Source organism: Phallusia mammillata, chromosome 5 (assembly GCF_965637545.1).
Source record: "Phallusia mammillata chromosome 5, kaPhaMamm4.hap1.1, whole genome shotgun sequence".
In the NCBI taxonomy this organism is placed as follows: domain Eukaryota; kingdom Metazoa; phylum Chordata; class Ascidiacea; order Phlebobranchia; family Ascidiidae; genus Phallusia; species Phallusia mammillata.
In genome coordinates, this window is record NC_137256.1 from 4,392,724 (window position 1) to 4,420,488 (window position 27,765).

Genomic DNA, 27,765 nt, shown 5'->3' on the forward strand with positions numbered 1-27,765 from the left:
ATCTTTAAGTAAATAGACTAAAATAAAACAAAAAGGTGAAACAATATTGTACAGCTGAAAATGTAATGATTTGCTGAATTATCAAGAAAATTAAACCGGATATCATGTGAAAGATGAGGTTGAACCACCCAATTGTTACAACATGCTATCATGCAGACTACTGGTCAAAACTAGAGGTTCTCAATTTATGTCTGATGAATCACTTCACTGTCCGATTCTACATCAGAGTGCAAAACATTCTCAGAATTTACATGAGACCATAATCACCATGGAGGTAAAATAATATCAACGCCTACAAATGTTTGAATACAAATTCTTAATTTGGGTATAAGAACTAATAAATAAACTTGCAGGCAGGTAGAACAGTGGAAAAGAAATAACACATATTCCGATTTGATTTATGTAAAACTAAAGTATGTGGTGCATATCTCGACACACAATTTTCTCCTGTGAGGCAAGTAACAGGTCGTATACATCAATGATTTTGCTGACACTTTAAGAGAGAGCTGTTTTTGTCGACAAAATTCTTCCGCAATGAAAGAGTTTCTTCAATTTTTTTGATATGGAATGTTTCTGTTGATTTTTTCAAGCTTTAAGCATTTTTCCCGGATGGTGAACTGCAATAAAAAAATAAAGATAAAGTGTATGCTCATTTGACTTGACAATTATGGGTTAAACAAAAGAGGCTTGAGTTTAGTCACCAATAAGCAGTCTAAGTGTTATAAAACAGAGTTAATATTCAATATTGGGGTTTTTAACTGTGCTAAAATTCAAAATAACATCAGCCAGAAATACAGAAAGAGTTGAGTTTAGAAAGGCAGTAACAAGGCAGCCACTTACTGTAAATCATTTCAATTCAAATCCAATCTACAAGCCCTCATATGACAGTGTGCTGGTCCTCACTTTGCTTCATACAAAGGTAATAACTTGAAATTCTTCTCACTGAAAGGTCTCTTTGCATTGCTTCATTGCCAGAACCTTGATGCCAATCAGGTACTTTAATCTTGATTCTTGGCTCATTTTAGTGTTTAACATATTCATTTCACAGCTTTGAATGCATTTGTTTTTGTCTTGCTGTTTTACAATTAACTGCCATTTTGATATAAAACCCAATTTACCTGCGATTATTATCACAGCAAAAATAATATTTGCCAATAAAAAACAAATTTAATGCTCCACTGCCATTACCGATAAAACCGTCCGCAATCGGGCTGTGTTATAACACAGGTTCTAAAGATTCTAATCCCGCCCGATAAGAAACGCATTATTCTGCGTAACACAGTCGATTTTAATCGGGGACTTCCAGACGGATCGGGTGGAAACGAGCAAAACAGGGTATTATTGCAATCAGCTGTAGGCAATTATTGCGCGCTGCGGAGAGAAAAGACTCAGCGGGCAGGGTAATCAATGAAGAACATTGGAAGCAATAAAGGCAGTAATTATAGCAAAACACCCCGTGGTATGTAAACAGTGGACCATGTGGTACTGCATACCTAACATACCAGATACCACGTGCACGAACTGCGATGGACTTCATTGTGATTTTTGCTTTAAGTATGTGTCCAGAAAAAAGAGCTTAAGATTTCGCTGAAACGCAGCCAATCCGGCTTTTGCATTGGTAATTTCGCAAGGTAAATCATTCCACACTTTTGTGCATTTATACCGAAGCGTATGTTGGCCGCGACTGGAAAAAACTCTTGGAATGAAAAACTTTTGTTTGACTGCATGTCTTGTTGCATGTTTATGAATAGTTGATGCGTAAATAAAGAGTTCATCGAATAATGTAGGTAACTTATTGTGTTTAAAGTGAAATACAAATTTGGCTAGTTCCATATCGTGCATATCACATATTTTTAAAATATTTGTTTTTAGGTATAAATTGTTTGTAGAGCAGTGCCAAGGGCTGTTGGTAATAATTTTTAAAATCCTATTTTGCAGGACTTGTATTTGTTGCATGTGTGTTTTGGTGGCAAAGCCCCAAGATAACAACCCATAAAGGAGGTGTGGGTGTACTAGTGAATAGTACAGGTTTTTAAGGGTTTTCATCTGCGCATAATGTTTCAACTTTGAAAAAACTCCGGAGACTGCTGAAATTTTATTTCTAATGTAGCATATGTGTGGAACCCATGACATTTTTTCGTCTAAGATCACACCTAGATATTTGACTGAATCGGTTTTCTGTAGTTCCACCCCATCTACAGAGATTTTGCATTGGGATTGAAAAGAACTATTTTGGTTGGAAAACATCATGTACTTGGTTTTCCTATAGTTGATTGATAGCTGATTGGCTCTCATCCATTCATCAACCTTACTAAACTGTTTATTTGCTGATGTCTGCAACATTTGGATATTTTTAGACGACATTGTAAGGCAGGTGTCATCTGCGAATAGTCTAGTTTCAAAATCGGATGCAAGGGGAAGATCATTGATGTAGAGTAAGAAAAGCAGAGGGCCGAGAGCTGACCCCTGCGGGATTCCACATGTCACATCACAATATTGTGATTGTTGTCCATGACAAAAAGTACATTGTTTTCGATTTGTTAAATAACTTTTAAAAAATTTGTGTACAAGTCCTCGAAATCCATAGTGTTCAAGTTTTTGAAGAAGTATATTGTGGTTCACAGTATCAAAAGCTTTTGCTAAATCGAGAAAAATAGTACATGTGTGGAGTCTCTTGTCCAATGCTGAAATTATTCTGTTGTGAATTTCTGCCACTGTTAGAGTTGTTGAATGAAGTGGTCTAAAGCCGGATTGAAATTTTGTTAATATTTTAAATTTGTTCAGATAAGTTGTCATGCGCTTGTAAATAATTTTTTCAAATATTTTTGAAAAGGTTGGAAGAAGTGATATTGGTCGGTAGTTGCCCAATTGTTTGGAACAACCACCTTTGAACACAGGAATAACTTTGGCAACTTTAAGGCAATTCGGAAATGAGCCAGCCTGTACTGATTCATTAAACAGTGTACACAAAATCGGTGCGAGGGAAGGAGCTGCTAGCTTAATCAGATGAATGGGAATGTTGTATGGGCCTGTTGCTTTCTTTGAGTCAAGATCATGAATGGTGTTGTACACATCCTGTATGTTTATATCACAAAATTGGAAGGAATTTGGAGTGGGATGTTTAAGATATGTCTTTGGCAGGGTTGTTGTGGTTCTAATCTGTGATGCCATATCAATGCCTATGTTTGCAAAATGCAAGTTGAAAGTGTGTGCGATGTCTGTTGGATTGGTGAGTGTGTTATTTTGATAAACTATCTGAGTTGCTTGTTGAGATGCAACATGCTTGCGCGAAATAATTTTGTTGATGAGTTGCCATGTTTTTCTAGTGCTATTGCGATTTTGGTCAAATGACTTTTTGAAGTAGTTTTGCTTTGCACATCTTATAACAGTTTTTAGCTTCTTTGCATATTGCTTATATTTGTCACTTACTTTGCCACTCGCTAAACACTGTTTATAAAGTTTGTTTTTCTTTTTTATTGACAATAAGATTCCTTTACTGAACCATGGTTTTATTTGTTTTGCAGACTTTCTGATGGATTTAGATAAGGGGGCATGATGGTTAATTACTTGTTGGAAAGCACTAATTAAGTTTTCAAACTTTTTATCTATGGATTGATGAAGGTTAATCCTGTCTATACATGTGCTGTACACATCACATAAAAAGTCGTCGATGTTAAAATGTCTGTAATCTCTGGTAAGTTGTGTCTTTTTCGATTGTACCAGACTGCAGTTTTTTACTATGGTAAATAATGGCAAATGGTCAGATATATCAAAAGAGACCAAACCTGGTATAATTATGTCATCAGTATTGTTTGTATAAATGTGGTCAATTGCTGACATTGTGTTAAAGGGTGAAATATGGGAAGGAATCGTAATTATCAATTTTGCACTCAGACTTGTTGTCATTGATTTATATTGTTGTATCATAAATGTGTTAGATAGGGTATTAATGTTAAAATCACCAAGGATATAGTACTTGTCATTTTTTTTGTTTAATTTAAACAAACATGCCTCAAAGTATGCAGAAAACGATAAGATATTTGGTCCAGGATGTCTATATATAACACCAATCACCATTGTTTTATTGTTGTTTAGCTGCAGCTCAATCCAGAGATTTTCACATTTTGGCATGTTAATGTGATAATGTTCTGTAACTTGGTACAACAAATTTGCCCTGATATATAATCCAACACCTCCTGCTTTTGTTGGTGAGTCGTTATGCAGAAAGGTGTATCCATTTAATGATATGTTAGCTGTAGTGTTTGCATGTAATTTTGTTTCAGTTATTGCTATTACATGTGGCTTAACATCAGCTGTTTGCAAAAATTCTTCCAAGATATGTAAATTGCACACAAGACTTCTAACATTGAAGTGAAGTAGTGTCAGGTCAGAAGTGGTTGTTGTCTCTATTAGCATTTTGAACTCTTCCATGTTTAAGCATTTTGATTCTTTAACATTGGTCATATTACTTTCAGGGTGTTTTGTTTCAGGTTATTGTACGATACATTAAGGAATGAACAAAGTAACATTGAAAAAAAAAAAATTTCAAACTGAACACAGCAACAAGCAAAAAAAACATACAACAACATAAAGAGTACATACTGACTTGTATTACCAGTTGGTGCTTCAGGACATTTCTGCTGATGGCGAAATCTTGTGTTTCATCATGTCCGCTGTATTGTGGACTGCAATAGTGGCAGATGTTTCATTCTTTTTCATGAGAATGGTTCCATTTCTTGTCCATATAAATTTGAATCCATTTTGCCTTTTAAATTGAAGGCATTGGTAGAACATTTTTTTATTTGCTTTTGTCAAACTTTCATTTATGTAAATCCGTGGTTTGTGTGCATCAGCTTCAGACACCCTTGCTTTAAACAATTTTGACCGATTGTTAAACATTTCGTCCCTTATTTTTCTGCTTGCAAACTTTACAATAATAGGTGCAGAAGATGTGTTTTGGTCTTTCTTTTGTGAGAGTCTGTGGGATACACAAATGTTTTCCTTTTTAAGTGTGATATCCAGGCGTTTTGCAACAGCAATGACAATTTCATCTGTGCATTCATTGTTATTGTGTGGGACTCCTTTTATTTCCAAGCAGTCTCGTCTGCTGTATTGTTCCAGTGCATTAATTTTTATTTTCCTCTATGTCCTTTTTCATCTGCTTCATTTCCTCTTTTAAGTGTATGTTTTCTTTTTTGATGGCTTTTAGTTCGTCTTCTGTGCTGAGAAGCTTCTTTTCAATAAAATCATACTTACTAGACAAAAATGTTTGGCTCTTTTTTATGATTTGCAGCTCATTCAAAACAGAATTTAGTTTTGAGGACATTTCATCTTTATTGTGACTAATTTGTGAAAGCAGTACATCGACTTTGTCTGATAAGTTGCTTACATTGGAAGTTGTATGTTTCTTCGGCGTGACGGGTGACATTATTTCGATTTTTCAGGTTTTAAATTGTTTTTATTCAACTTATACACAACCTTATTGAACCTTATTCAAATAGAATGACCAGACAATCCTCCAGCCTTATTCAAATAGAAACAAAAATTTACAGAACTTTCTTCAATGTTCCTATCTTCTGCAAAACGTTTCTGAGAATCTTAAACACCCTGGGGCATGTTAACCAAATAGAACTTCAATGTCCCGATGTTATTTGGAAAGCGCCGTTAATAGGTCACTAATTGGTTGAGAATTTAGGAAACATGTTAATTCGAAGAATATTATCTTGTTATTTGTCATTATTTTTTTACATTACATTGTGTTTTTGCGGTTCTGTATTTTCTAAACTTGAATGCAATGCAATCAACAGAAAGCATGGATGATATACCCGCAATTCAAAGCAAATTTAAACATACTTAACCTTTGAACACGTTTTTAACCTCACACACCACAAACTCCAATAACTTTTTTGCACTGTGACTAATTACAAATAAGAGGTGCGTAAAGTCGAAGATCCTAATTAATTCAAAATTGTTCAATTCTGAACTTAATACTATTTTGCTGACAATGTTAGTCAGAAAATAGCCTACGTTTACCATGAACAGGTGGTTGGGAATCGCAGTCCTCATAATACCGGTGCTTTTTCTGAACAATGTTAGAAACGAACAACTTGGCTAAATCGTATCAATTAGAAATAGCCATTTGCTTTGTAGTTGTAAAGCTATTTTTGATTTGGATTTCGTCTATTCCTTTCGTGAAAGTCTGTGATAGAATCAAATGTGTTTTTGATGGTGTGTATTTCCGAATCGCAGCGACCCGACTATAACAAGCACAGCACGAGTGATGAAAAAACAGAAACTGAGCACACCAGACCTAACGGAACTCAAAATGGTAAGTGCAGACAAATAGAGGTGTGTATTTTGAATGACAGTTCCAGCGCTTGTGATTGCTTGTAAAAATTACTATAAGCGTAAGAAAAGTTGACCACACCCCAAGCTTCTTTTTGCAAAAAACAAAACCACCCCATACCAGCATCATGTAGACCTGCAACGACAGACTACCGATGTTTTCGGAAGTACGTACGAAGGCGCGAAATTAAAGCATTCTACAGCGGTAAGGATGAAAAATTGGCGAATTGCAAATCACGGCTTTCACACAAAGCCACACGAGTAGAAAACAACACCAAAAACAGTCGTGGGAACATTAAACTTCCCAAGTGCGACTGCACAATGTGCGATACTTCTTCAGCAACCAAGATACCATAAATGCAAATGGTGCATTTTTCGCTCGCAGTCTCGTGTTCAGAAAAACCAAGACCACGCTACTAAAGTCTATATCTTCCTCGCTTATGGGCACGACCGCACCACCTTCTACACTTGGTCGTCAAATTCTTCAAGGGCCTGAAGGTGAACCTCAACATCCCCGTTGTATTTTGAACTCTTCATGGCCCGTTGTTGGTGCGCAAGGCGCCTTAGTGATCCTGGTTTTACAATTGAGCCGGTGCTCTTCGGTTCTCCGTTGCTATGGCCATTGCTAGTTGGCTTAGCCTTTTCGCGGACCGGTTTGGCCTCTGCTTCTGTACGCGGAAAGTGGTTCTTTGCAACTGGGATGAGCATCATAATGATCGCACATACAAGAAATAGCGAACCGCCCATATAAAAGGCACTGACATAAGAGTTGGTTGCATCGTAAATGCCTCCAGCCGCAACCGGGCCAACGACCATGCCTGAAAAGTTGCAAAATTTAATTGTGGTTTGTTGATAAAACTGCATACGTTAGCTTTGAACACAAATGCTGATGCGAAACTCACCTAAGGCCAACATGACGTTGATATATCCCCAGACATGTTTACCGCTGTCGTTGCCGAACAGATGCATCGTTGTGACAAACATAAGCGAGTTTAGGATACCGGCGTTGATACCAGCCGCTAAAAAGAAACAAACAGATGACTGACATTAAAGCGACGTTGCAATATGAAGCGCTAATGACTTCATTTGAGGAAGCAGTATTGATCATCTTGAATAAAAACAAAACTGCCAAAGGGATTAGTAATAAATGGATTAAATTGCAGACGTCATCATCAGCACCAAGTGTCGTGTAGGCTTAAGTCAAGATTTGTACAAGCAAGTAATAGCCATATGCATAAAAAAGCTTTTTAAGTTGGTGTCTAGTAAGTAACATTAACTAATGAGTATCAAAAGTCGGCCTGTCAATGTTCGCTCTTAAAAAAAACACGTAAGTGTATATCCCAGTCATCTATAATGCAAATCAACATCCGCGATTTGTTTTTAACTTACCTATAGCGTAGACATACATGACGCCCAGCGACTTTCCTTGCGGAGCTAGCATGGTTGCAGCACCAACAAACGCAGCACTTCCAGCATACACATAAGCGAGGCTAAACTTAATCTTTCCGGCCACGGTGGCGCACAAGAGTCGACCGCCAAATTCAGCAATACCATAAGCCGTCATGACCCAGGCTGTTGCAGAACGTTCGATACCAATGGACTCCATGTAGTCAATCTGCATTTATATACAATTTATGAATGGAACAGAAATGGCCAACCATCATTCAAGAAATTGCTGTGTAGTTTGTAGGGATCAACTTTTAGGATTTGGCTAAAGCCGTTGTTTGCCTTCAAAATTTATTGAAATGTGTTTTGCCTTCAAAATTTATTGGCTTATTAATATACGTTTACTTTAATTGTTTCAATGTGTGTTGATGTGAAATCGTAATGGGCAAATGGAAATGGTATCTAAAACACTAGTCATGGTAAGCGAGAAAGAGTTTAGTGCGACGACGATTTGCCGAAAATTTTTTTGTTTCTCCCGATCATGTCGCACATATCAACACTTTTTTTCATTTGACAGTTTAATTTGATTTAGTGGTGCTTTTATCAAGTAATCGGGACCCGGAGGGGCAATGCCTTTTTAAATCATATTTCACTTCGCACGGTTAAACCCACGTAGGCAAACAAGGTAAACGCGTGGAGTTGTTTTGCTCTACATATTGCTCCATCTTATAGTTTCTTACCAGGAAAATAAAGGGAAATAGGAAAGAGACACTCCAAAACAAAGTCCCCAACATCCAGAGTATAAAAGTAGGATTTGCACAGATGGAGCAATCCCAAACTCCCTTGTTAAGAACGTTCTTTTTGATTTCCTGGGCTGCCAAACTTATCTTGCTCCCTGTGTAATTATTGTGCATGGCATCTGCCACCTCCAAATTGACTGCAAAGAAAAAAAAATGCAACAAAAGCAAAATATTTGGTTTTGAATAGACCAACGAGTATGTTAGTCAAACACATAAATAAATACATTGGCAAGTTATAGATTTAAAGCTCGTCTTAATGTCGAAGCACCAGAAATCCTACCCCGGGGATTTGATCCAATCTTGTCTATCAAGTTTTCCGATGGTTCAGTAGGATCGCTGCCCTTTTTCTTTCGTTTCATCGTCTTTGCCTTCTGTTCTTCAGTCTTCACCGGCTTGAAGCACGCGACACATGCGAGACCAATGACAAACACAAGTCCGGACATGACTCGCATGGTATTTCGCCATCCGACCGTTTGCACAAGGACGTTGGCCAGCGGATTTACGAGCAGAGTTCCTGCAAAGAATACAGAATAAATTTTGTGTGCATGGAGGAACATGCAAAACGCTACACAGTGGATATTTTTATGCACAAACAGTTTTGTTTAGTGTTAAAACCATACGAAGTGTTCGAAACTTTTAACTATATGTTTTGCCTGCGCCGCGAAAATAAATTACTGCACAATTAATGGCCTACACAAAGTGAAGTGCTTGTTCCGAATTACGTGTAGTTAAAGGAGAAATCCGATCTAATTTAACATCAATCAAACTGTAGTGCAATGGCAGGAACTGTACGAATGTCTGTCAGTAAAGTAGTGTGGGGAAGAAAATGTGCTGTTAGCGATGCATGCGGTCGGCTACAGGAAATGTCGCTTACCGAATGATACCCCGGCCGATGCCAAACAGGTGGCAAGAGCCTGGTGCTTGTTGGGGAAGTATTGACCGGTCAGATTCATCGCCGTATTGTAGATGAAGTTGGCAAACACGCCAAGCATCGCACTGCAATAGCAAAACACCGTAAACTTAAACGATTGGTGCAATTGGCGGATAACAAGTTGGCGTGTTATTGTTTGCTGGCTTACCTGTAAGTCAGAAACATGAGATAAAGGATTGGGATAAAAGATGTGATGACCAAACTTATTGTTGCGCCCAGGACGCCAACAAAACCGACTTTTCTTGCGCCATACACAGTGAACAAAGGTGTGCTGAATGGGCATGTTCCGACAGTGAATCCAAAAGCCAGCGACCCAATCCAACCTGTTACATAAGCGCGTCATGGTTAGGTTGGGAAGAAAACAACACAATAATGAAATGGTTCCAAGAAGGAGGTCGGTGCGACTAGCTACCAACGCCACCGGCACACCGATTTTTGACTTGCGCTGTTCCCTAAGGGCTTTAAGCGCACAAGTGTTCCTATGGAGTATCTCCAAACTAGACTGTCAATGACAGTCTATATGCCCGGTACTGTAATACAATGGAGTGAGCCCTATGTTACGAAAGCGTGAGCGGTGTTCAACTGTTCACGCACTAACGGGCTGCTCGGCTCGTGATCGATTTCCAGCAGCCTCGTGCTCGCTTCGCATCAAAACAAAGACATCGGCTCTACAGGGAGAAAAGTAGGATGTTGTTGTCGAGTGTGAAAAGTCTTGAACAATTGAGGACGCCCGTTTTGCAACCGATACGTACACAACACACGATATTACCGCATGTTGAAACAGAGACTAGCGCGTCCGCGTAGAAACAATAACAAGAACATAAACTTGTATTTGATTGTTACAGCATTCGTCATAGTGGAACACAAGAGTCTTTGATTACGTGGGGCGGTTTAAATGTGTAGGGAAAACAAAATCATTAACGCACAAGTCTGAAACGTATAACAGCTGCGGCTTATCGTGACGCATGTTGTTGCTCGATTTAAAGTCTGTCAGCACACCGTAAACAAGGTAAATGCAGATATATGATAACATCTATAGTCCTTTTGCGTGTGGGAAAGGCTAGCTACCCGCAGTAAACAAGTGGTTAATGCTCTTGGGCCCTTAGCGGCGAACCAGACCGCTGAGCCTACGCAACTAGATCGGAAGGTATTAACCGGCACATGTAAGCTTAAAATAAGGGTTTAGGCCAGTGGTTCTCAACCTTTTTTCTTTCATGGCCCATTTTCATCAAACAAAAATTCTGTGGCCCAGTAAATTTATAAAAAAAACACAACTGTAAAATAGGTTCAGAACAAAAAAAATGCAGATCATATTTTAAACAGATGTTAAGTTTAAAATAACTGAAAGCAAAAAAATCATAAAACAGCACTTTCCCTTCTTTTAATCAAGCACTTTTAGTTATGACCAGAGTAATTGGACAATGGATATGCTGCTACTATCTGGCTTTATTGTAATCACAAATTAGTTTATTACATCATAAACATAAGGTGTTGCAGAAACGCAAAGTAACTTTATGCCGTAAATAGATTAATTCAAATAAATTTACATTCCTTTTCAATTCCTCCCCAAGCCATTAATCTTGTAAAATTGAGTGTAGTGACACAAATGAAAGCTTTTCTTTTGATTGGACTGTGGCCCAATGAAAATGCTTCCATGGCCCACTGGTTGAGAACCGCTGGTTTAGGCCAAAGGGACAACTCCCTTGGAGGTACTGTGTCGGTTCAATTTCTTTGCGGTAAAATTATGTTTCTGTATCATAAAGTTACCATGCGAATGCCCCGTAAAACGCATTTGATTACTCGTAAATCGTTGTTGAATCTGACTGGCAAACACGGACCGCGGAGGTTTTCGTCATTTCCCACCAGCAGTTTATGGCCGCAGTGTTGAAACTGCTATTGGAAGTTGCATCATCCGTTGTTGTTGCATGCGCCGCATCCAGCCGGCAAATGGTGTGATGTGACAACAGCAGGCGCTCGTTAAATCGAAGCTTTTTTGACTAATTATCTCTATTGCTCGCTTCCACCTCGACAGTTTACAAAGATTTTAAAACCGCCGTACAGACGGGGCAGCGGCACGAACGGGCTACAAACGTAGTAAACAAGGTTGAAGAACTAAACCGTTGCGACATTACCATTGCCGCAGCCGCTCCAGTTTGCTGCACGCTGCAAAATCAGCAGTGCAGTATGATCCGGAGGGAAGGAAAACAAGTCATTGGTTTTTGTGTGATGGTATCGGGCCGGTTCAAATTTGGTTCAGTACGAAGACAGATTTGCGTTTGTTAAGCAACAACTGCGTATACTTTTAAGCAAACACGCACCGGCGGCGTGGAACAAGAAAAGCACTTAATAGAACACTTGTATTTAAACTTCAGTACCTTCCCAAGTATTATAAACTCCATAGATTGACATCTATACACACTTTATGCTACAAACACCGGCGTATGTGTATTTTATTACCTGCTTCAAGTTTTGTTGCATTAAACTCCTGTGTCAAGGAAGAAACGAGTGTTCCAAAACTGGCCAATACACCGGCGACAGGAATCATCACAATCCAAGATGCGATGACCACTACCCAGCCCCAACGCGGCGGGTCAGGGAACTGTTCACTGCAAAGTGTTGATACAAGATTAAGGGACGAAGTAGGGAGAAATAATATATAATGTACTTTATCATTGCGTAAGGGTACTTCAGTGGGCTGCTACGTATCAGCGTTTGCTGTGCTATCAATATACTACTGTTACGTAATACCCTTGTCGTTTGTCAAGTGCGCGAGGCGTTTCACCATATTGGTTTAATGACGCGTTTGGCGTATTATCTACAGTGTAGCTGCACCCGAGATAACCCCAATAAACAGGAAACTTGGTAAAAGATACAGGAAAGAGAGGCTCACTTGGGACAATATTACTCACTTTCCGTCGACTCTAGTGTGGTCGCCTTCCATTATGATGTCTAACGAGCCAAAGCCAAGGGCCATATGCGAGGCAGTTGGCGACGAGAGCAATTCTCTGCTCATCGAAGGGTGATCACGTTCGCGCAGGGGGCAAATCCCGGACTGAAACCTCACGGTGCTTCCATTAAGGTCGTGGTTGCTGCCACCGTCATCACAAGCCGTAATTTCGATCGTCGGCAAAGGCGAGGATGGTGGCTCCAAAGCAGACGTGTCAATTCCATCTTGTTTGGTTGATTGAATTTTGGTTTCCTCGGCTTGGATTTTCGCATTGTCGGGACTTTCCTCTGTGCTCATTTGATTATCGTTGACGTCTGTGTTTTCGGGAGAGCTTCCGTCACTAACCAAGCGGTCACTTTCGTCCATTTCTCCTGTCCGTATCGCTGCACAATTCACCCGTTTAAATGCCCTACGTGTTTCCTACAAGCTCTGCGCGAAAAAGAAGGTACATTGTTTTTGTTGTAATCACCAAGCTTCGAAAAGCAACCAAACACTTGCTTTAATTAACATGGCGCAAGTTCTGTTACAGAAACAAACAACATCTGCCGCTACAGAAATAGTTTTGACAAATGCATCACCTAAACAACCAGTTTGGTTACGTCACAAAGCGTTTTTATTTCGTATGTTTGGGCCTAACAGTCGAAATATATTTCTTTCCAAACAAGAAGGTACAACAAAGGTGTAACGTACACTTCCGGGCGAGTGAAATAAATTCCACGTAACACCCTCGTTTGCGACATGCCGACACGCACATGGTGCCCCGGGTTAAAATCGATCTGATACAACCCAAATTACTTTTGCAGCATAGATCGATGGTTTAAACAAGCACCAGAAGGCCGGTAGAGTGGATTAAAAGGCAAGACATCGAGACAGCAGATGTCAGCATACATAATTATGCACGCACATGTGGTTCTCTGAAATGCGGCGACAATCATTGCCCGGCAGCTCAGCTTGTCAGCTGTAAACAAACCAACTGGTTCGTCAACACAAACAAGGAGTGACTAACAATGAAGATAACGAAAACAATTGTCAAACGACATAGGTCTTAAAGTAATGTTAACATATTACAGCAAATCCGCAAAATGCAACGTAGTGCAACATATAATCAGAATGCAAGTTGATTCAGAACGGCGTCCTATCTAAAGTAGATCACAAATGACCGTTGCCTTTGTATAGTACATGTAATACGACAGTTTAGTTCACACAACTGGTACACGGGCATTGGGTAATAGTGCTTAATAAGGTAACCGCTCTAACATCTGAATCTGAACGCTAACTGGCAAACACGCTTTTAACTGACCTAAACAAACCTCAATTACTCTTGCTTTATACACTTGTGCAGACGAAGAATCAAAACATGTGCCTTTGTTTGCCTGAGTGAACCGTGGTTGCGTCATCTGCTCTCGGCGATCAGCTGACGAGAACGGAAAGAAAAAGGGCTCCGCGCCAAGATAATAAAGAAAGGTATAGACGTCCTAGGCTGCCAGCTCACCGCAAGGTTTCGCAATTTTGTCCACTCAATTATTGAAGAGCCTTACCGGGCTGAATATTGTGAAATTCCGCCATACAGCGCAAGGAATTACGCAACATGCCGCTTTCCATAGTTCTGTAATGTAAGGTCATGCAACACACTATTTAAACCATAAATAGGCATAGCTGTTGTCTAACGGAAGGTAAAATTTAACCAAAGCAGTAGTTACTTTCGCACAATCCTACAAATTCCCAAACATCGCCTCTACCCTCTTCACTGAGCCGGTCGTAATTGGATACTGTTCGATGTGGTCAATGTTGGCACAGTGTGTTTGCGGTTGCCGCCCACCGCCAATAACCAATAAACGTCCGTTTGTATGTAGACACATTAGGTATGTCACAAGGAGGGAATAGTACGTCAATCACCTGTTGTGGTCAAAAGTCCAAAATTTAACCGTACAAGTTTTATCGATGACTTTTCTGATCATGGTATCAAAGCTTTATTCTTGTCAGGGCCGGTTTGCCTAATTTGCGGTCATCTTTTGTAATTTCTTAAACTTAGGTAATTTCTAAAGGTGGACTTCGCACTCAATAAGCACCATGAGGTAAGTTGTTGCACAATATTACTATAAAAGGCCTACGTGATAATGCGCATTAACCTTTGCTTCGAATTAACCAAACTCCCATAATTTTCCCAATCGACGTAGGGCGTTTGTTTGCAATGCGTCCTGCCTCACGGGACCGACCTAGAATCAAATGTTTGCTGTGTCCCAACAACACTTTCAACCGTTAACCTTTCCCGGCGGAAAAACAATTCCAATCTACCAGAACCAATTGAACTTTGGGCTTCACGAACGTTCCCGGCAGGCCACGTCAAATTCTCCCGGTATGTTATTCAAGATAGGAAACATCAAGGAATCATGATTTCAAATTTGGTCCTTTTGACATGTTAGTAGGGGTATAATTGAATTTATTAGTAGGCGCTTGTTTAAAATAGAAATTAACAAACTTTCAGGCTCAAATTAACAAACATTACCTAATGATTAGTGTGCATGGTAAAGAACACTTGGTATAACATTTGACAAACCCTAATGGATTATTTCCATTTGACTACCTATAATTTACTTTCAATAGCACAAAGATGTAACTTTTACTATTCAAATGCCGTGCAAACATATCATATTTCTCGAGCCCGCAGTCAACAATCGCTCCAAAATGCTTTGCTTACAGTACAAATAGGATGAAATACACATTGACAAATATTGCGCAAGTAAAATTATCAAAAAAACACTCTTTATGATCAAGTGAGAGGTTGCAATATTTGAGTAAACACCATGAAAACCTTTTGTTACGCCCACTCAATTTTCCCTTCAAAATCCCCCAATCCCAGTTTTTACTGCTTTTCGTTGTTGGTAAGATTCTGATGCCGCGGGACAGAACCGCCGTGTTTGTACCACGGTTGACAAGCCACGCCCGGAGCAACTTACAGGGACGAAACTTGTGTAGTCGGCGAATTAACAAGCGACAACTAGCCTCAAACGTCTCAACACAAACTGTCACTGCTTTAGTGCTACGATTGGAAGATAATCTGGTAAACGAGTCCGGTAGACGTGGGATTAAACCTGTACAGAGTTTAGTGAACATTTTCCTACATATACTTTTACAAAGAGCATTTTGGTGTTACAGTAATCACAATAATTTGGTTATTTGCACATGCGTATTTATTGCGTGACTTACACTTCAAATAAAAATAAAAAGAATTCAGTGTTGGGTAAAATGTGCGTGAAGTGAAGAAAAGTGGCAATAAAAGCATAAGGATTGGTGACAAAGACAATACAACTTGTATTGATCAACACTTAACATGTTGTCGCAGGCAGTGAATAACCTTTTTGTCGAATCGATAAAGTTAAATTATACGAAAAAGAAACGACAAAATAAAAGGCAGTTGTGCAAACAAGATAATGCTGTGTCACGCGACGACAGAGAAAGACAGTGAAGATTACGAATGCCGAGTCATGCTTCGTTGCGATGCGGATCTGAAACTGGAATTGTAGTTCCCGTGCCCCACCGAGCGGTTAGTGTCGATTTTAACGCAACGACACACGGAGTTCCACGCTTTAGTGAGAAGCAGCCTACAAGTTATACAGTTTTAGTTAAAAATCCACAATCAAAACAGGTAGTGATATTATTTCTTCACCCTTTGCACTAATTATGACACAATACTTCTAAACGAAATGTGTTATTGTCTACTTGGTATGTTTTTTATGGCGTACTTTTCCCCAATACTAACATTACCTGTACGATATAGGTTGTACAAATGTTACAAACCTGTGCAACTTTGAACTTACAAACTTGTGGATTTTTCTTTTTACAAAGACCAAACTTACTTGTACTGCAGGCGCATTTTGGCGTTCATGAAGCAGTAAATGAGAGGGTTCACACATGAGTTGAACCACGTGATTACGCTTGCGAACATGTGAACGCGTGGATCAACTTTCACCGATTTTGGAATAAGATTGACGATGACACTCGGCATGAAGAGAATCATAAATGCGATGCAAATTGTAACGCTGATGCGAAGTAACCGACGATCCATGCTCTGTAAGTATAGGAAAGGCACATTCGTAAAAACAGAACAAGAAAAATTAGGACAATTTTAGTTGCAAAATATTATCCAGAAATCGGCATGCTGTTTTCAACAATTTGACTACTCCCAAAGTTAGTGTAATTTAACGCTCAGTTATTACGGTACCTGATTTGGATAAACTGCTTGTGGCGGGTTCAAATTTAAACGCAGCAGGTTAGCATTTTTATTATGCTTCTTGTAGAACTGGTATACTATGCATAAATGTGCCGTATAGTCTCTATACATCAGTATGCCGTGGTCATAAATATTTTTTCAGAATCATCATTAATTTCAAAACCGGAAGAACAAACTATATTATTCACAGCACACCTCAAGTACTACACAGCACAGAGTTGTAAACGGGCCTGAAATTGGAGCCCGAACCCGAAAGTACAAGCCCGAAACCCGGTCCGAACCCGAATCGCTTTTGGGAAGCCCGTTTAGGCTCGAAAGTTTGAATGAAAGACCTATACTTGAAGCCTCTAAAGACCAAGACAACAAATACAATAGACGATTGATGTCAACAAGGCGTTTTAGGGCTGTTTGACATTAGGTCAGGTCCAGCTCCAGTAACTGCTGGCTATTAAGCTAGTTAACTTTTTTTAATACTGACACAGTGTGTAATGTCATGCCCGAATTAAGCCCGTATTTGAAAAACATAAGCCCGAACCCGGCCCAAAAAGCGAGGCCTGACTCTGACACAGCAGTCCTATAAACTTCCGGCACTGTACATATGCATAACTTTTTCGCTTATTTACTACAACCTAACACAGATTTTTTAACGAACCCTTCGTTTCCGTGCTTCCCTTTCCATCGCTGTTCGTTGTCGTCTAATTCGACTGAAAAGAAATAATGATATTTCACAGTGTGAAGTCAAAAAGCGATACAAGATAAACTATAACCTACTGTTTATGATGATTGTCTCGTTGGGTTATATTTTCCGGAGTGGTTCGTCGTATGTGTGAATTGGCAAGTACTGAAAAAGGAATGCACGAAATAATGTTAAATTATTATTTTAAGCGTTTAATCTTGTATCAAAGTGTAAAACATACGAGTGTATTTAGTTCTAACCTAATGCTGTTATTTTTGGCACAACATATTCACTTGCAACCGTCGTGCACTGGACGCCACGAACAAAATTTAATTGTACCCGTAATACCACTTTTTATTTTACAGATTAACTTGGCCTTTTACAGATTAACTTGATTATTGTCAACTGTATCTTTAAATCAAGTTACCATAACTTGTTTGCTCAAATCTACCTTGCTCTTTCCGCCACTTGGTGTCGTTGTTGTGTAGTGTTTGCTTAACCGGCTTGGTGCTTTTTGAATTCGTTATTGGCTCTGGAGATTCGATTGGGCGTTTAATTTCCTCACCGTCACTTTAATAGCAAAATGAATATCAAATTATATTGTCCGTAATTCATCCCTTGGGTTTAGTCAGATGACCCGTTAATATTGGCTGATGCAGATGTCCCAATGTACTAATGATTAACCACATCGAATGTTATTGATGTCCCATAAGCGTTCGGACGGTATTAATTTGCATGCTATTAAGTTTAGAGTGAATTTAATATGTTGCTGTATCGTTGTTGTTATAACTTATAAGGTTTAATATTGACTCATACTTTTGTTATTGGCAGTGATTTACTTAATCAACAATCTTACAAAATCAACGCCGCCTAATCTTGCTTTGACAGAGCTACGATCAACTTCTTTAAAATGAAACAGAAATTATCGTTCCAGTATATTAGATTTTAATATCTCATACCACAAAAAAATAGGTGTGTTATAAAATGTGGAAATTTGATAGATCATATTGTAACAAGTCACCTGCAAAGGCCGACGAGAGATGATTCATTTTCATGATCAACCGACTTAAGTTCGATTGAGTCATCTTCGGCGCTCTTTGTTTCGCTTTCGAAAGGTTTGCGGTGTAAAACTGGACTTGGACCAATCGGAACTTGTGAGGAGCATTTTCCAAACCTCCTACTCTGGCAGCGACCGGTTGAACCTGGTAACAATGAATTTGACTTGAAAGATCGTGTGAAAGGAAATGCAAGATCGTTCGAACATCGCGAAAAGTGGCAACAAACACTGTTTTACCAAGAAACTTAACTGGTACCATTGGATCACAGCCGAGGTTACTGTTTTTTGTTGTTGTTGTTTCGTAGAAAAGGCCGTTTTAAGTTAAGTTGTGTCTATTTTGCAAAGTATGAAACGAAAATGCTTAATTTTCAAAGACATGAAAATTCCTACTAACGTTTTCCGTTATAAGTGGATTCTAAATACTCAAGAGATTACACCCGGGTACTTACTTTTTACTGAATCCACACTTTTTCGTGACATCCTCAGTACCGCTCTTCCTGCTTTTCGCGATGTTAGAAAAATTTTCACGTACAGCACAACCATTATAATGAGTGGAAGAAATTGGAAAAGAACGCGAATGAACTGTAAAGTAAAACAAGCGTGTAAGCGAATAGGACGTTTGTTTCAAATTTGTAAAAAGCATTACATAATTTATAGTGCGTTGGACTTACTTGCATGTAATTCTGCTCTTGTGTGTTGTATCGGTCAGTTCTGAATACACACAGGGTAAGGGCCGGATACCAGCCGTAGCCGCGATTGTTGGCAAAGAAAAATATTGGAAACAAAAATGCAGGTGCAAAAATCCAAGAGATGGCGATCGCAAGAATAATTCTTTTGCGCGTAAAAAGATCGTCGTAATGCTCCGGGTAAACGATCCCTATAAACCTAAGTATAAAGTAGATTATTGAACTGTATCGCAAAAATATTGACTAAATATGCTGTGTGGTTTTGGGATGGGCAATTCAGAACAAAGTCCTTCAAAAATACTCCAGATCAATACGAAACTACAGTGCATTTCTCCTACGTGAACAATTGACCAAATTTATGCGCGTAATTTTAATGCACAATGGCTGCGTGAGACGGAATTGTTATGATGAAAAACAATGCTATTGATTTATCACAGCGTTGTTTGCAAATAACCTTACCTGTTGACCGTAATGACGAGCAGACAGACGATAGACGTATATCCACAGCAATAGTAACTAAAGGCCATGAAGGAGCAAGTAAACGAATTCTCACCGAAAGGCCACGACTGTAATCAAATAACAAGGGATTAGGACAGTTATCTCATTACGACATCGTATTTTAATTGTGAGTAATCAACCTTTATATGATGCATGTTAAGGTACGTCGCCGAACGCGAGGCGCCATTCCCATTACCCTTTGGGAAATAAACCACCAGACAAGGCCTTCGAAGCGTGAGAGCTAAATTAAATAAACCCCTCGATGTGGCCTGTGGATTGCTATTAATGACGCAAACCGTCTTGCAGATCAAACGCTAAAACTCTGTTTTATAATTCAGTCCCATTTCCACTAGCAACAACGCCATCACGCATCATTCGCAAGTCAAAGATCCTTCAATGAGGATGCAATGTCTCTGGTAATGTAATTAGTAGATATAAATTGCACGCACATGCGTCAATAAATTTGACGTCCCTATTTGTCATGGCCTTTGACTCTTTATGTTAGCACTGGTTATATTCATCTCGTTTTAAGTGGTAGCGTTTAATAGGATTCCGTTTCACCACGTCGTGCCACGTGACCAATTGACGTTGTAAATCTCACCAGTGACGCAAATATTAAAGTTATATTTTTTATTGTTCGCCAACAAGCCATTGGGCAAACTCGATACCTGCCCCCTCAATTATGCGTATCTGAGAGAACACGAACTGAAAAGTGAACAGCCTTCTTTGTAATTGACCATGTTATACTTATACAAGTTATACTTTTGTACAACTGTGAGCGGTTACGGTACGTTTAACAAACATGTCTGATTTTGTTTTCTATGCATCTACTCTTTGCTGGAATTGGTTATTGGCGAACACTTACAAAGACGACTGTTCGTCTTTCATTTCCTAATTCGAGTTCCCTCAGTTACGAAGAATTGGGGGTTAGGGCTGGAGTTCGCCTAACCCTGCGGTGGTGTGGTGTGGTAGGGTCGATGAGGGTTTCTGCCTAATCTTAACGCAATTAAACTACAAAATCGATTTTAGTGCAAATTTAAGATCAGTCAAAAATTTTTTTCGTATTTCGGTGACCTCCCGACGAACGAAATAACGCAAATGTTTAGTAATGGAAACATTAAATGGGAATACGATTACGGTGCCCAATAAGCCACAAGTACTGAAAAAATGTTTGTCCAGCTTTTTTGTTATATTTGAATCATTTATAATTTTTATGGAGCGGAATTTGCTCACGGCGGTATGTATTGTTTCGTCAACATTTTTGCCCGAAAAGTTAGCAATCGTAACTCTGAGGCCCTATATAAAGATACATATTTGGTTATGTATTTGGTTTTAAGATAATTAGTCATTATGTCTCTCACAAGCGTGCTAAACCACCTCAAATGTAGTCAGTAGTTGGTAATTAACGCTTGGATGAACAACCCCGTAAATCCTAAACAAACGGTAAAGAAACCCCACCTGTACATTTATCAAAGTAGTTCTTGCGGAAAAATACTTCATGCAACGGCGAATCCTCGCGCGTTTGATGGCTGCTTGTTTTTTAATCAATATTGACATTGGGGCTATAGTTCACCAGGTGACAATGCCGAAGCCTAATGGGGGTTGGTAACCCCTAACTTGCGTACTAAGGTTGGTACGCGAGGTGATTATCCAACACACTTATTGATGTAGTGTAGAGTTTACATTGCTTGTGTAATTCGTTATAATGTAATAGTTTGACAAATCTAGCCTAAACGTACAAATCTGTCTGTGTTTAAATTACTGTTGAAATCATCTGACACAAGCCACTATATCACACTGAAAAAGTTGGTATGTCAACTTTCACGTAGATTTGAAATGTTTGTCGACCCCTACCGTATCCCGTTTCGGTAGTTACGATCTTAGTGACTTAACTTTTGGCCTGTGCTTTGGCATTATAGTGAGTCCCAAAGGAAGTTTTGCACGGATCAATTCTACCCCAATGAACCGAAGTGGTTACATCCAAACTTACTATATAAGCAAAGCTGTAAGATTATCTCACAGCTGACTTGCTATAATTATGCGGTGTTTAACGATTTTTAGAACACTATAATATATGCTATTGGAGCATTGGTGAGCGTTACTTGAGAAAATGTGGACACTATAATCCCATGCTTTGTCTGCTGTGTTTCTATAAATGTGTTGTGATTTTCAAAGTTGCCTTTCTATGAAAAAAGATTTCCTAACCATGTTTATGGTGCATTGCGCGCAAATTTAAGGTTCATTACCCTTTTGGCCTTCGATTTAAAACCAATTGATGTTACAATTACTATCAAGTTTGTCGTTAAAGTTCGCAGTGCTACAATATAAATCATAAGCTACAATGTGGGCAAATCATCAGCGATGAGATAAACGCTCGGTAATGGCCTTTCGTGCAGAAACAGTTACAAGATGGTGACTATTAAGTCGAAAAATCAATAGCAGATGGGTTCAGTTCGGCTTCAATGCACGTAAGCGCGATTATTTGTTTTGCGGTGTCAATTTTGACGTTAACAATGACTCAGGATCTTTCTACAATGGGCTAGCGAAAAACCCAGTCTTGTGGTAGAACACTTGCAAAAATGACAAGTTATCAAATAGATGTTGGTAATTTTATGGAACGCATACAGGCGGAAAATATCTTAAAAACGGGATGACATTTATTTTAAACAGGTTTACTTCAGGCAAGTCTAAAGACAACTTACATAAACTTCGTCAAAATGTAACAATCGCGGGACAAGGTCACGCAATCTCATTACATTTGTTACTTCATGTGCGTAATGCTCGATTTTAGACTTAACTAAGGCCTCATGAATCAAATCGACGATTGCGAGCTCATCGTTCACACAATGCTGTGAATCAGCTGACAACAAGGCAGAACGCGAGTTGTACTTACTGTATCGTTTCCGGCGAATGGCTGCTACTACACACGCTTCTAGCACTAAATGCTGCACGAATTGGAAATGCAGTTTTGTTTGTCCAGTACAAGATAAGCTCAACCGACTTCTGACTGAATTCAATTATTAATACTTGCCATTTGAAACGGCATAATCTTCGACTCGGCACGCCGCAAATGCAATATCCAGTCTTTGGTGGCTTTCAATGCAACGCAAATTAAAAAGATCAAATCCAACTCACAGGATTGTAAATTAAAGTAAACAATTGGGGGTAAACAATATTAAAATTTATATTCTACCACTTTAAATTTAAAAATAGCTAAAACAAGTACTGTTGTTTCAGCATGCAATATTAAACATAAACCTTTAAGATGGTCATCAAGGGATATGGGATTACCAAAATTGCCGTTTTGGAGTGACAATGCACTTTGCCGCTCTCAAGATTCCTCTGTACTAAATTTAATACAGACTTCATTGCATTAATCATAAACACATTAGAAACACATTTTCGTTTGTAAAAATAAGATAGCATCTTGCAAGACGTGCCTAATTTCAATCACGATTTTCCACAACAGGCAACAATCAAAAGGTCAAAACAGGAGCAAAATGCAACGTTGTTCAAATCTGGATTGATACATCCCACTTATCTAGTATGTCAATCAAATGTTAACTTCTTAAAAATATAATGTACAAATTACCTTTGTCCAATATGCAGTGATGTTGAATGGCATCATCACTGTGGCAGTGAGAAAGTCAATCACACAAAGACTTGCAATGAAGATGTGAAAAGTCGTTCGAAGCTTTTTGTTTAAAACGATGGCCAGGATTGTGAGCAAGTTGCCACTGGACCCCAGGCAGATGTTGATTAATCCAATAGTGATTCCTAGCGCTCGTAACCCGGATTTGTCGACTTCGTTCATTGTTGATGCGTTGCTGCTAAGGTTTGCGTTAAGTTGTGGCATCGAACTGCTACTGTAGGTGTCTGTCATGTTGCTGAACATAAAACCGTTTTGGGTCGGCATCATATCGGAGATTGCGTACGTCGTCCTGTTTACATCGAATATGTCGAGAGCAAATTCATCGCCTACTCTTGAAGCGGATACAAGGTTGAACGTGGTCGTTTCATCCGTTCGACGGTAAATCGTAGTTGCGTTGGTGCCTTCAGATAATTGGTGATTGCTATGCGTTTCCGCCGCTTCGAGTCTGGTGTCTTTTCGGTCGAGTAGCTCAGCACTTGAATCTACCGCCTCATCATCGGTAACGCTTAAAATATGCAAACCACCGCCACCACGTGATCCGCCTTCTTTTCGCCTGTGTGACGTCATCAAATAGGCGACGGAGCTTGGGCTCTCGCCGCTTCCTTGGGCGTCAACGGTGTTTATCATTTCGTTTTTTTGGTCGTTGATTTTGGTCAACTGAAGCAGATTTAGGAAGGTGTCATTAGTGGTGACTATGTAGTGTCTACACAGATATAGTTTCATTACTTTGTGTTAAAAAATGCATCAATTATACTCAATTTCAAATAATTTGTGAACACCGAGTTGGTGTAAAATTGCATGTTACGCATTAAAACTCAGGACTTTTATTTTCTCCTTAACAGCAACAACACCGGATGGAACGGTAAAAAAAGACGTTCAGCAAATTGAAAATTAACAGAATTTTCGAAAGTGTGGTGAAGGAAATCGATAACCAAACCCAGATTGAAACCCGACTTAACTCACGAGTCAATTAGAAGGGTGGGAGAGCACTGGCGTATTGCGTCAATGAAAGTCGTTTGTCTCAATTTGGGCGTTTGTTCATTTACAATGTGGTTAAAGGTCTTTCCCGCGGATCGAAAACCGCTGACTGCGGCGAATGACTTCTTTGAGTCACCCTGTTTACAAACTGACAGAAAGAAAATGAGAAATAACAAAAATCCGTTTTTCCTGCTCCGTCTGGTTTGTTTGTTTGTTGCGGCGTTATTCCCCTGTGGTGCTTTAAAACCACTGCAGGAAAGCTATCGTCATCTCGTGCATAAAAGATGTAAAGCAGTTCTCCTAACTTTATTAGCATTAGGTTTAAGGCGATTGAATGTTATTGAGGCTAAACGCGTAACACGCTTCTGGTTCCGTAAGTTTTTCGCAGAGGTTTTTCGAACACTATACTAGGGATAAAAGACCGACGTTTATTTGATGACTATGATTTTGTCTTACTGTACAGCCTCCGGCAGTGTGATAAACGATTAATGAATTATAAACGTAGGCGGTAATTGTTTGGCAAAACAAAAAGATTAGGTCGAAGAGTTACATGATTCACATTGTAATATTATTTCACAAAAGGATTAGTGTTATTTTTTGACGCTTATGGACGCTTGTTCAAAGATCAAGTGTTTCGCTCATATGGCCACATTTTCACAAACATTTGTTCCTTTTACGATTCTCGAAAACAGCTACACCTATCCCAAAGCTGCTCTGTCGGCGCATCACCGATTTTTAACGGAACAATACTAGTTTCCTATAAAGCATACGTATCTTATAACCACAAGAATACGTCACAAGCGTTAAGCTCGGCCCTTATTGAAAGCTATTCTACAGGCATAAAGAATACGAACTGAAGGTGACAATGAAACATAAAAACACAATTTGCAAGATAAAGAAGACAATAAACTAGAATCAATCGTAATCAATATTATAGAGAATATTTGGTATAGAAACGCTTGCTTTTAGGGGCGTTAGCATATCCTTGTGGTAACTAAGACAACAGTTACCACCACTCAGCAAACTGAAGACCTCTATACCTTCTGGTGCACAAATTACAACAACAGAACAGGAAGGGCGGCAACATTTTGAACCTGTAACAGATTAATAAAACTCTTATACGGCTGTCGCCTACCTATAGATCAGTGGTTCCCAACCTTTTTGTAGTCACGGACCCCCTTTATAAATCTTATCAGTCCGCGGACCCCCAAGGTAATTTAATCTTTTTTTCGTTTCCCGCATTATGCGTTATTATACGTTCGTTTTGGGGGGCAGAATTTTAATCAAACTTCACAGTCCGTTAATCTCAATAAAGTTCTGTACTGTAGCAGTCAATGCACTAAAAAGAGATAAATGTGTTGTGATGACACAATAGAGGTAACAATCACAAGTTTTCCTGATGCAAGGGTTTGATAAACAGTTTGCACTTATATACAGGATTGTAAAAACAATTTGGGAACTTAAAAATATTGTACTGATGTTAATGCTACTACAAATGTTTGCCTCCACGGACCCCCTGAAACCGTCTCACGGACCCCTTGGGGGTCCGCGAACCCCAGGTTGGGAACCACTGCCATAGATCCTGTTATACTGTTTACTTTCAATGTAAATAAGCTGCTTGGTACGCAAATGCTATGCATAGTGAACACTGCCGTCGGAAGCTCCCATGAGAATTATGACAATTAATTAAGACTAATGTAACACTTAAATGCATATCCGATTGCATTACTGCATCTGAGACGTAACTTCACTCTTTTGGGAATCGAAACTGCTCGGCTGCCTATAAATTATACTTGCTATTTGATTGACACAGGTGTTCTTACGTTTAACTATACAGTACGATGTTTGCCCCCGGGCACGGTCACAGCCTTCTGATAGCGGGAAGGGCTTTACCAAACGTTAAATGTTGATCCATGGGAGAATTAATAATCGTTAGAACTGTCAAGTTTGTTAGGTTTTAGAAAAAAACGTTCATGACGTCGTCTTTGGTCTAATGGAATTCAGTAGTCGAACCTGTTTTTATTCGGTTAAAACACGCAAGGTTTTGCATTTTTTCCCGATTTGCTATCAAATGGCCCACGCACCTGAAACAGGGCATGGCACTGGTCAAATGAATGGATTTTTGTTCCCTGCAAACCAAGACTTTCCAGCCCTTCCCAACACCACACATACGCACCTAAATTTTTCATGTCAAAGGGTTTGGCTACTTGATTTAACCCCATTGCAACCCTTTAGACACCAATTTACACTAAAGACTCGCAAAGCGAACAACAACATTAGGAATAAAATTAGAAATTTCAAACATGGCCTTTTGCAAGGAGTGTTCACGAATCAACAATACTTTACAACTTTCTTACTCTCTAACATATTTGACATTATAATTTGTGTGCAAATTTGATATTTTTTTAAATCTTCATTTACATTGGTTCGCTCGTATTCGTTAAGGCGCTATAACCACGCATTACGGGAAACCGTCGTAACATTCAACCAACGCCTTTGGCAGTTTTAGGTTCACGATTACCTCCTTGTTAAAATATGTTTGAACTATGTCTCAAACGTCCATACTATTTGCATACCGGTCTACGCGCGTCGCATTTGGGTTAATACTTAATACAGAAAAAAGCTGCTTTAAATGTTATACGTGTAGTTGAACGATAAACTTCATGTGTCAAATCTGATTGCAATTGAATCGACTTACTGCGTTGTATAATGATAATAGTGTGGATTTAAATTTATTTTTTAATGACAAAAGTTTCAATCTTTGGGTTCAAGAGGTTGTGTCATACAAACGAGTCAATGCAGTTTGGTTGCAGACTAATGGCCAAATCAGCATCTGTCTCACCGTTGACATTAAAATACTAACGCCAGTCTACAGCTGATTGTGTTCGCTCCACCATGTCAAGTTCAAAGTCATCAAAATGCCGTCAATGGTCGCAGCGAGTCCACAGGGATGTCTCAGGATCAAGTTCGTCGAAATATGGGTCTGACGTGATTCTGTCCGTCATCTGCATACCTGCTGCAAGGCTTTGAAACGAACATCTTAAATACCGACAATAGACATACTGAGAGTTGAAGTTCAATGTTATTTGAACTTGTAACGATTCTTCAGCTTGTATGCAAATTTGATGGTTTGTTGGTAAATCTGTTTCCCTGACAAATATCTTTCATATCCCGCAGTAATTTGCATAAAAATGGGGGGGGGGGATTTTGCACTTACCATAGACATCAATCACCTTTCTTATTTGTCGTTTTGTTTTATGTTGCAAATGGCGATATGTTTAATTATGGAGTGATGATAAACAGCTCAAAAAGCATATCGTCGCTATTGACGTTAAAGCGTTGTAAATTTTTCTAAGAAATTTTCTGGATACAATGATAACATGTAGTGCTTGATTGCAGAGTGCCCTATGATTATGTTACTACAACGTCTGTGCCAGACCGCATTCTCTCGAATCTGTCTTGCAACTTCATACTGAACAGGAAACAACGGGCCTAAAAAAGCTAAAACTTGGGATCTTGCTTGGGGCTGGGCAAAATTATCCGAGTTCACTTGCCTCACGACACTTGCCTGTTAAATC

At 39.2% G+C, this 27,765-nt stretch overlaps 2 protein-coding genes and 3 long non-coding RNA genes across 7 annotated transcripts; 2 read left to right on the forward strand and 3 right to left on the reverse strand.

Annotated features, from left to right (window-relative positions):
• Positions 1-279: 279 nt before the first annotated feature.
• LOC145229994 (uncharacterized) lies at positions 280-1,029 on the reverse strand. The gene is made up of 2 exons (XR_013860529.1): positions 841-1,029; positions 280-617 (listed from the first exon to the last, which is right to left on the reverse strand). It is a non-coding gene; the product is annotated as an uncharacterized LOC145229994 (long non-coding RNA).
• Positions 1,030-1,357: 328 nt separating this feature from the next.
• LOC145229996 (uncharacterized) lies at positions 1,358-5,478 on the forward strand. 3 transcript variants are annotated; one of them, XR_013860531.1, is made up of 3 exons: positions 1,358-2,521; positions 2,834-3,694; positions 4,096-5,478. It is a non-coding gene; the product is annotated as an uncharacterized LOC145229996 (long non-coding RNA). The 3 variants fall into 3 exon arrangements; XR_013860532.1 differs by having other exon boundaries at positions 1,370-3,694; positions 4,096-4,208; positions 4,284-5,477; XR_013860530.1 differs by having other exon boundaries at positions 1,484-3,229; positions 3,525-3,694; positions 4,096-5,476.
• A 739-nt stretch (positions 5,479-6,217) lies between these two features.
• LOC145228928 (monocarboxylate transporter 4-like) lies at positions 6,218-12,859 on the reverse strand. Its single transcript, XM_080094145.1, has 9 exons — positions 12,372-12,859; positions 11,920-12,068; positions 9,611-9,785; positions 9,406-9,527; positions 8,812-9,045; positions 8,472-8,668; positions 7,735-7,960; positions 7,248-7,364; positions 6,218-7,163 (listed from the first exon to the last, which is right to left on the reverse strand). The coding sequence occupies exons 1-9, from the start codon at positions 12,773-12,775 to the stop codon at positions 6,808-6,810; spliced, it is 1,980 nt and encodes a 659-aa protein (XP_079950271.1). The 5' UTR covers positions 12,776-12,859; the 3' UTR covers positions 6,218-6,807.
• Positions 12,860-15,878: 3,019 nt separating this feature from the next.
• LOC145228927 (G-protein coupled receptor 84-like) lies at positions 15,879-26,486 on the reverse strand. Its single transcript, XM_080094144.1, has 10 exons — positions 23,150-26,486; positions 19,519-19,625; positions 19,045-19,258; positions 18,823-18,955; positions 18,338-18,518; positions 17,768-17,886; positions 17,412-17,481; positions 17,293-17,344; positions 16,267-16,478; positions 15,879-16,011 (listed from the first exon to the last, which is right to left on the reverse strand). Exons 1-10 carry the CDS (start codon positions 23,930-23,932, stop codon positions 15,879-15,881), a joined length of 2,004 nt encoding a protein of 667 aa, XP_079950270.1. The 5' UTR covers positions 23,933-26,486.
• On the forward strand, positions 16,005-17,419 carry LOC145228930 (uncharacterized). Its single transcript, XR_013860322.1, has 3 exons — positions 16,005-16,055; positions 16,278-16,480; positions 16,831-17,419. It is a non-coding gene; the product is annotated as an uncharacterized LOC145228930 (long non-coding RNA).
• Positions 26,487-27,765: the final 1,279 nt, after the last annotated feature.

Coding starts and splice junctions, on each gene's coding strand:
- LOC145228927 (XM_080094144.1), bottom strand. CDS start 23,932: ATGAAACTATATCTGTGTAGACACTACATAGTCACCACTAATGACACC. Junction 17,345..17,411: donor CGAGACAATCATCATAAACA/GTAGGTTATAGT, acceptor ATTTCTTTTCAG/TCGAATTAGACGACAACGAA. Junction 16,012..16,266: donor AAAATGCGCCTGCAGTACAA/GTAAGTTTGGTC, acceptor TATAACTTGTAG/GCTGCTTCTCACTAAAGCGT.
- LOC145228928 (XM_080094145.1), bottom strand. CDS start 12,775: ATGGACGAAAGTGACCGCTTGGTTAGTGACGGAAGCTCTCCCGAAAAC. Junction 7,365..7,734: donor CATGTATGTCTACGCTATAG/GTAAGTTAAAAA, acceptor GTTTCTTTTTAG/CGGCTGGTATCAACGCCGGT. Junction 7,164..7,247: donor CAACGTCATGTTGGCCTTAG/GTGAGTTTCGCA, acceptor GCAACTTTTCAG/GCATGGTCGTTGGCCCGGTT.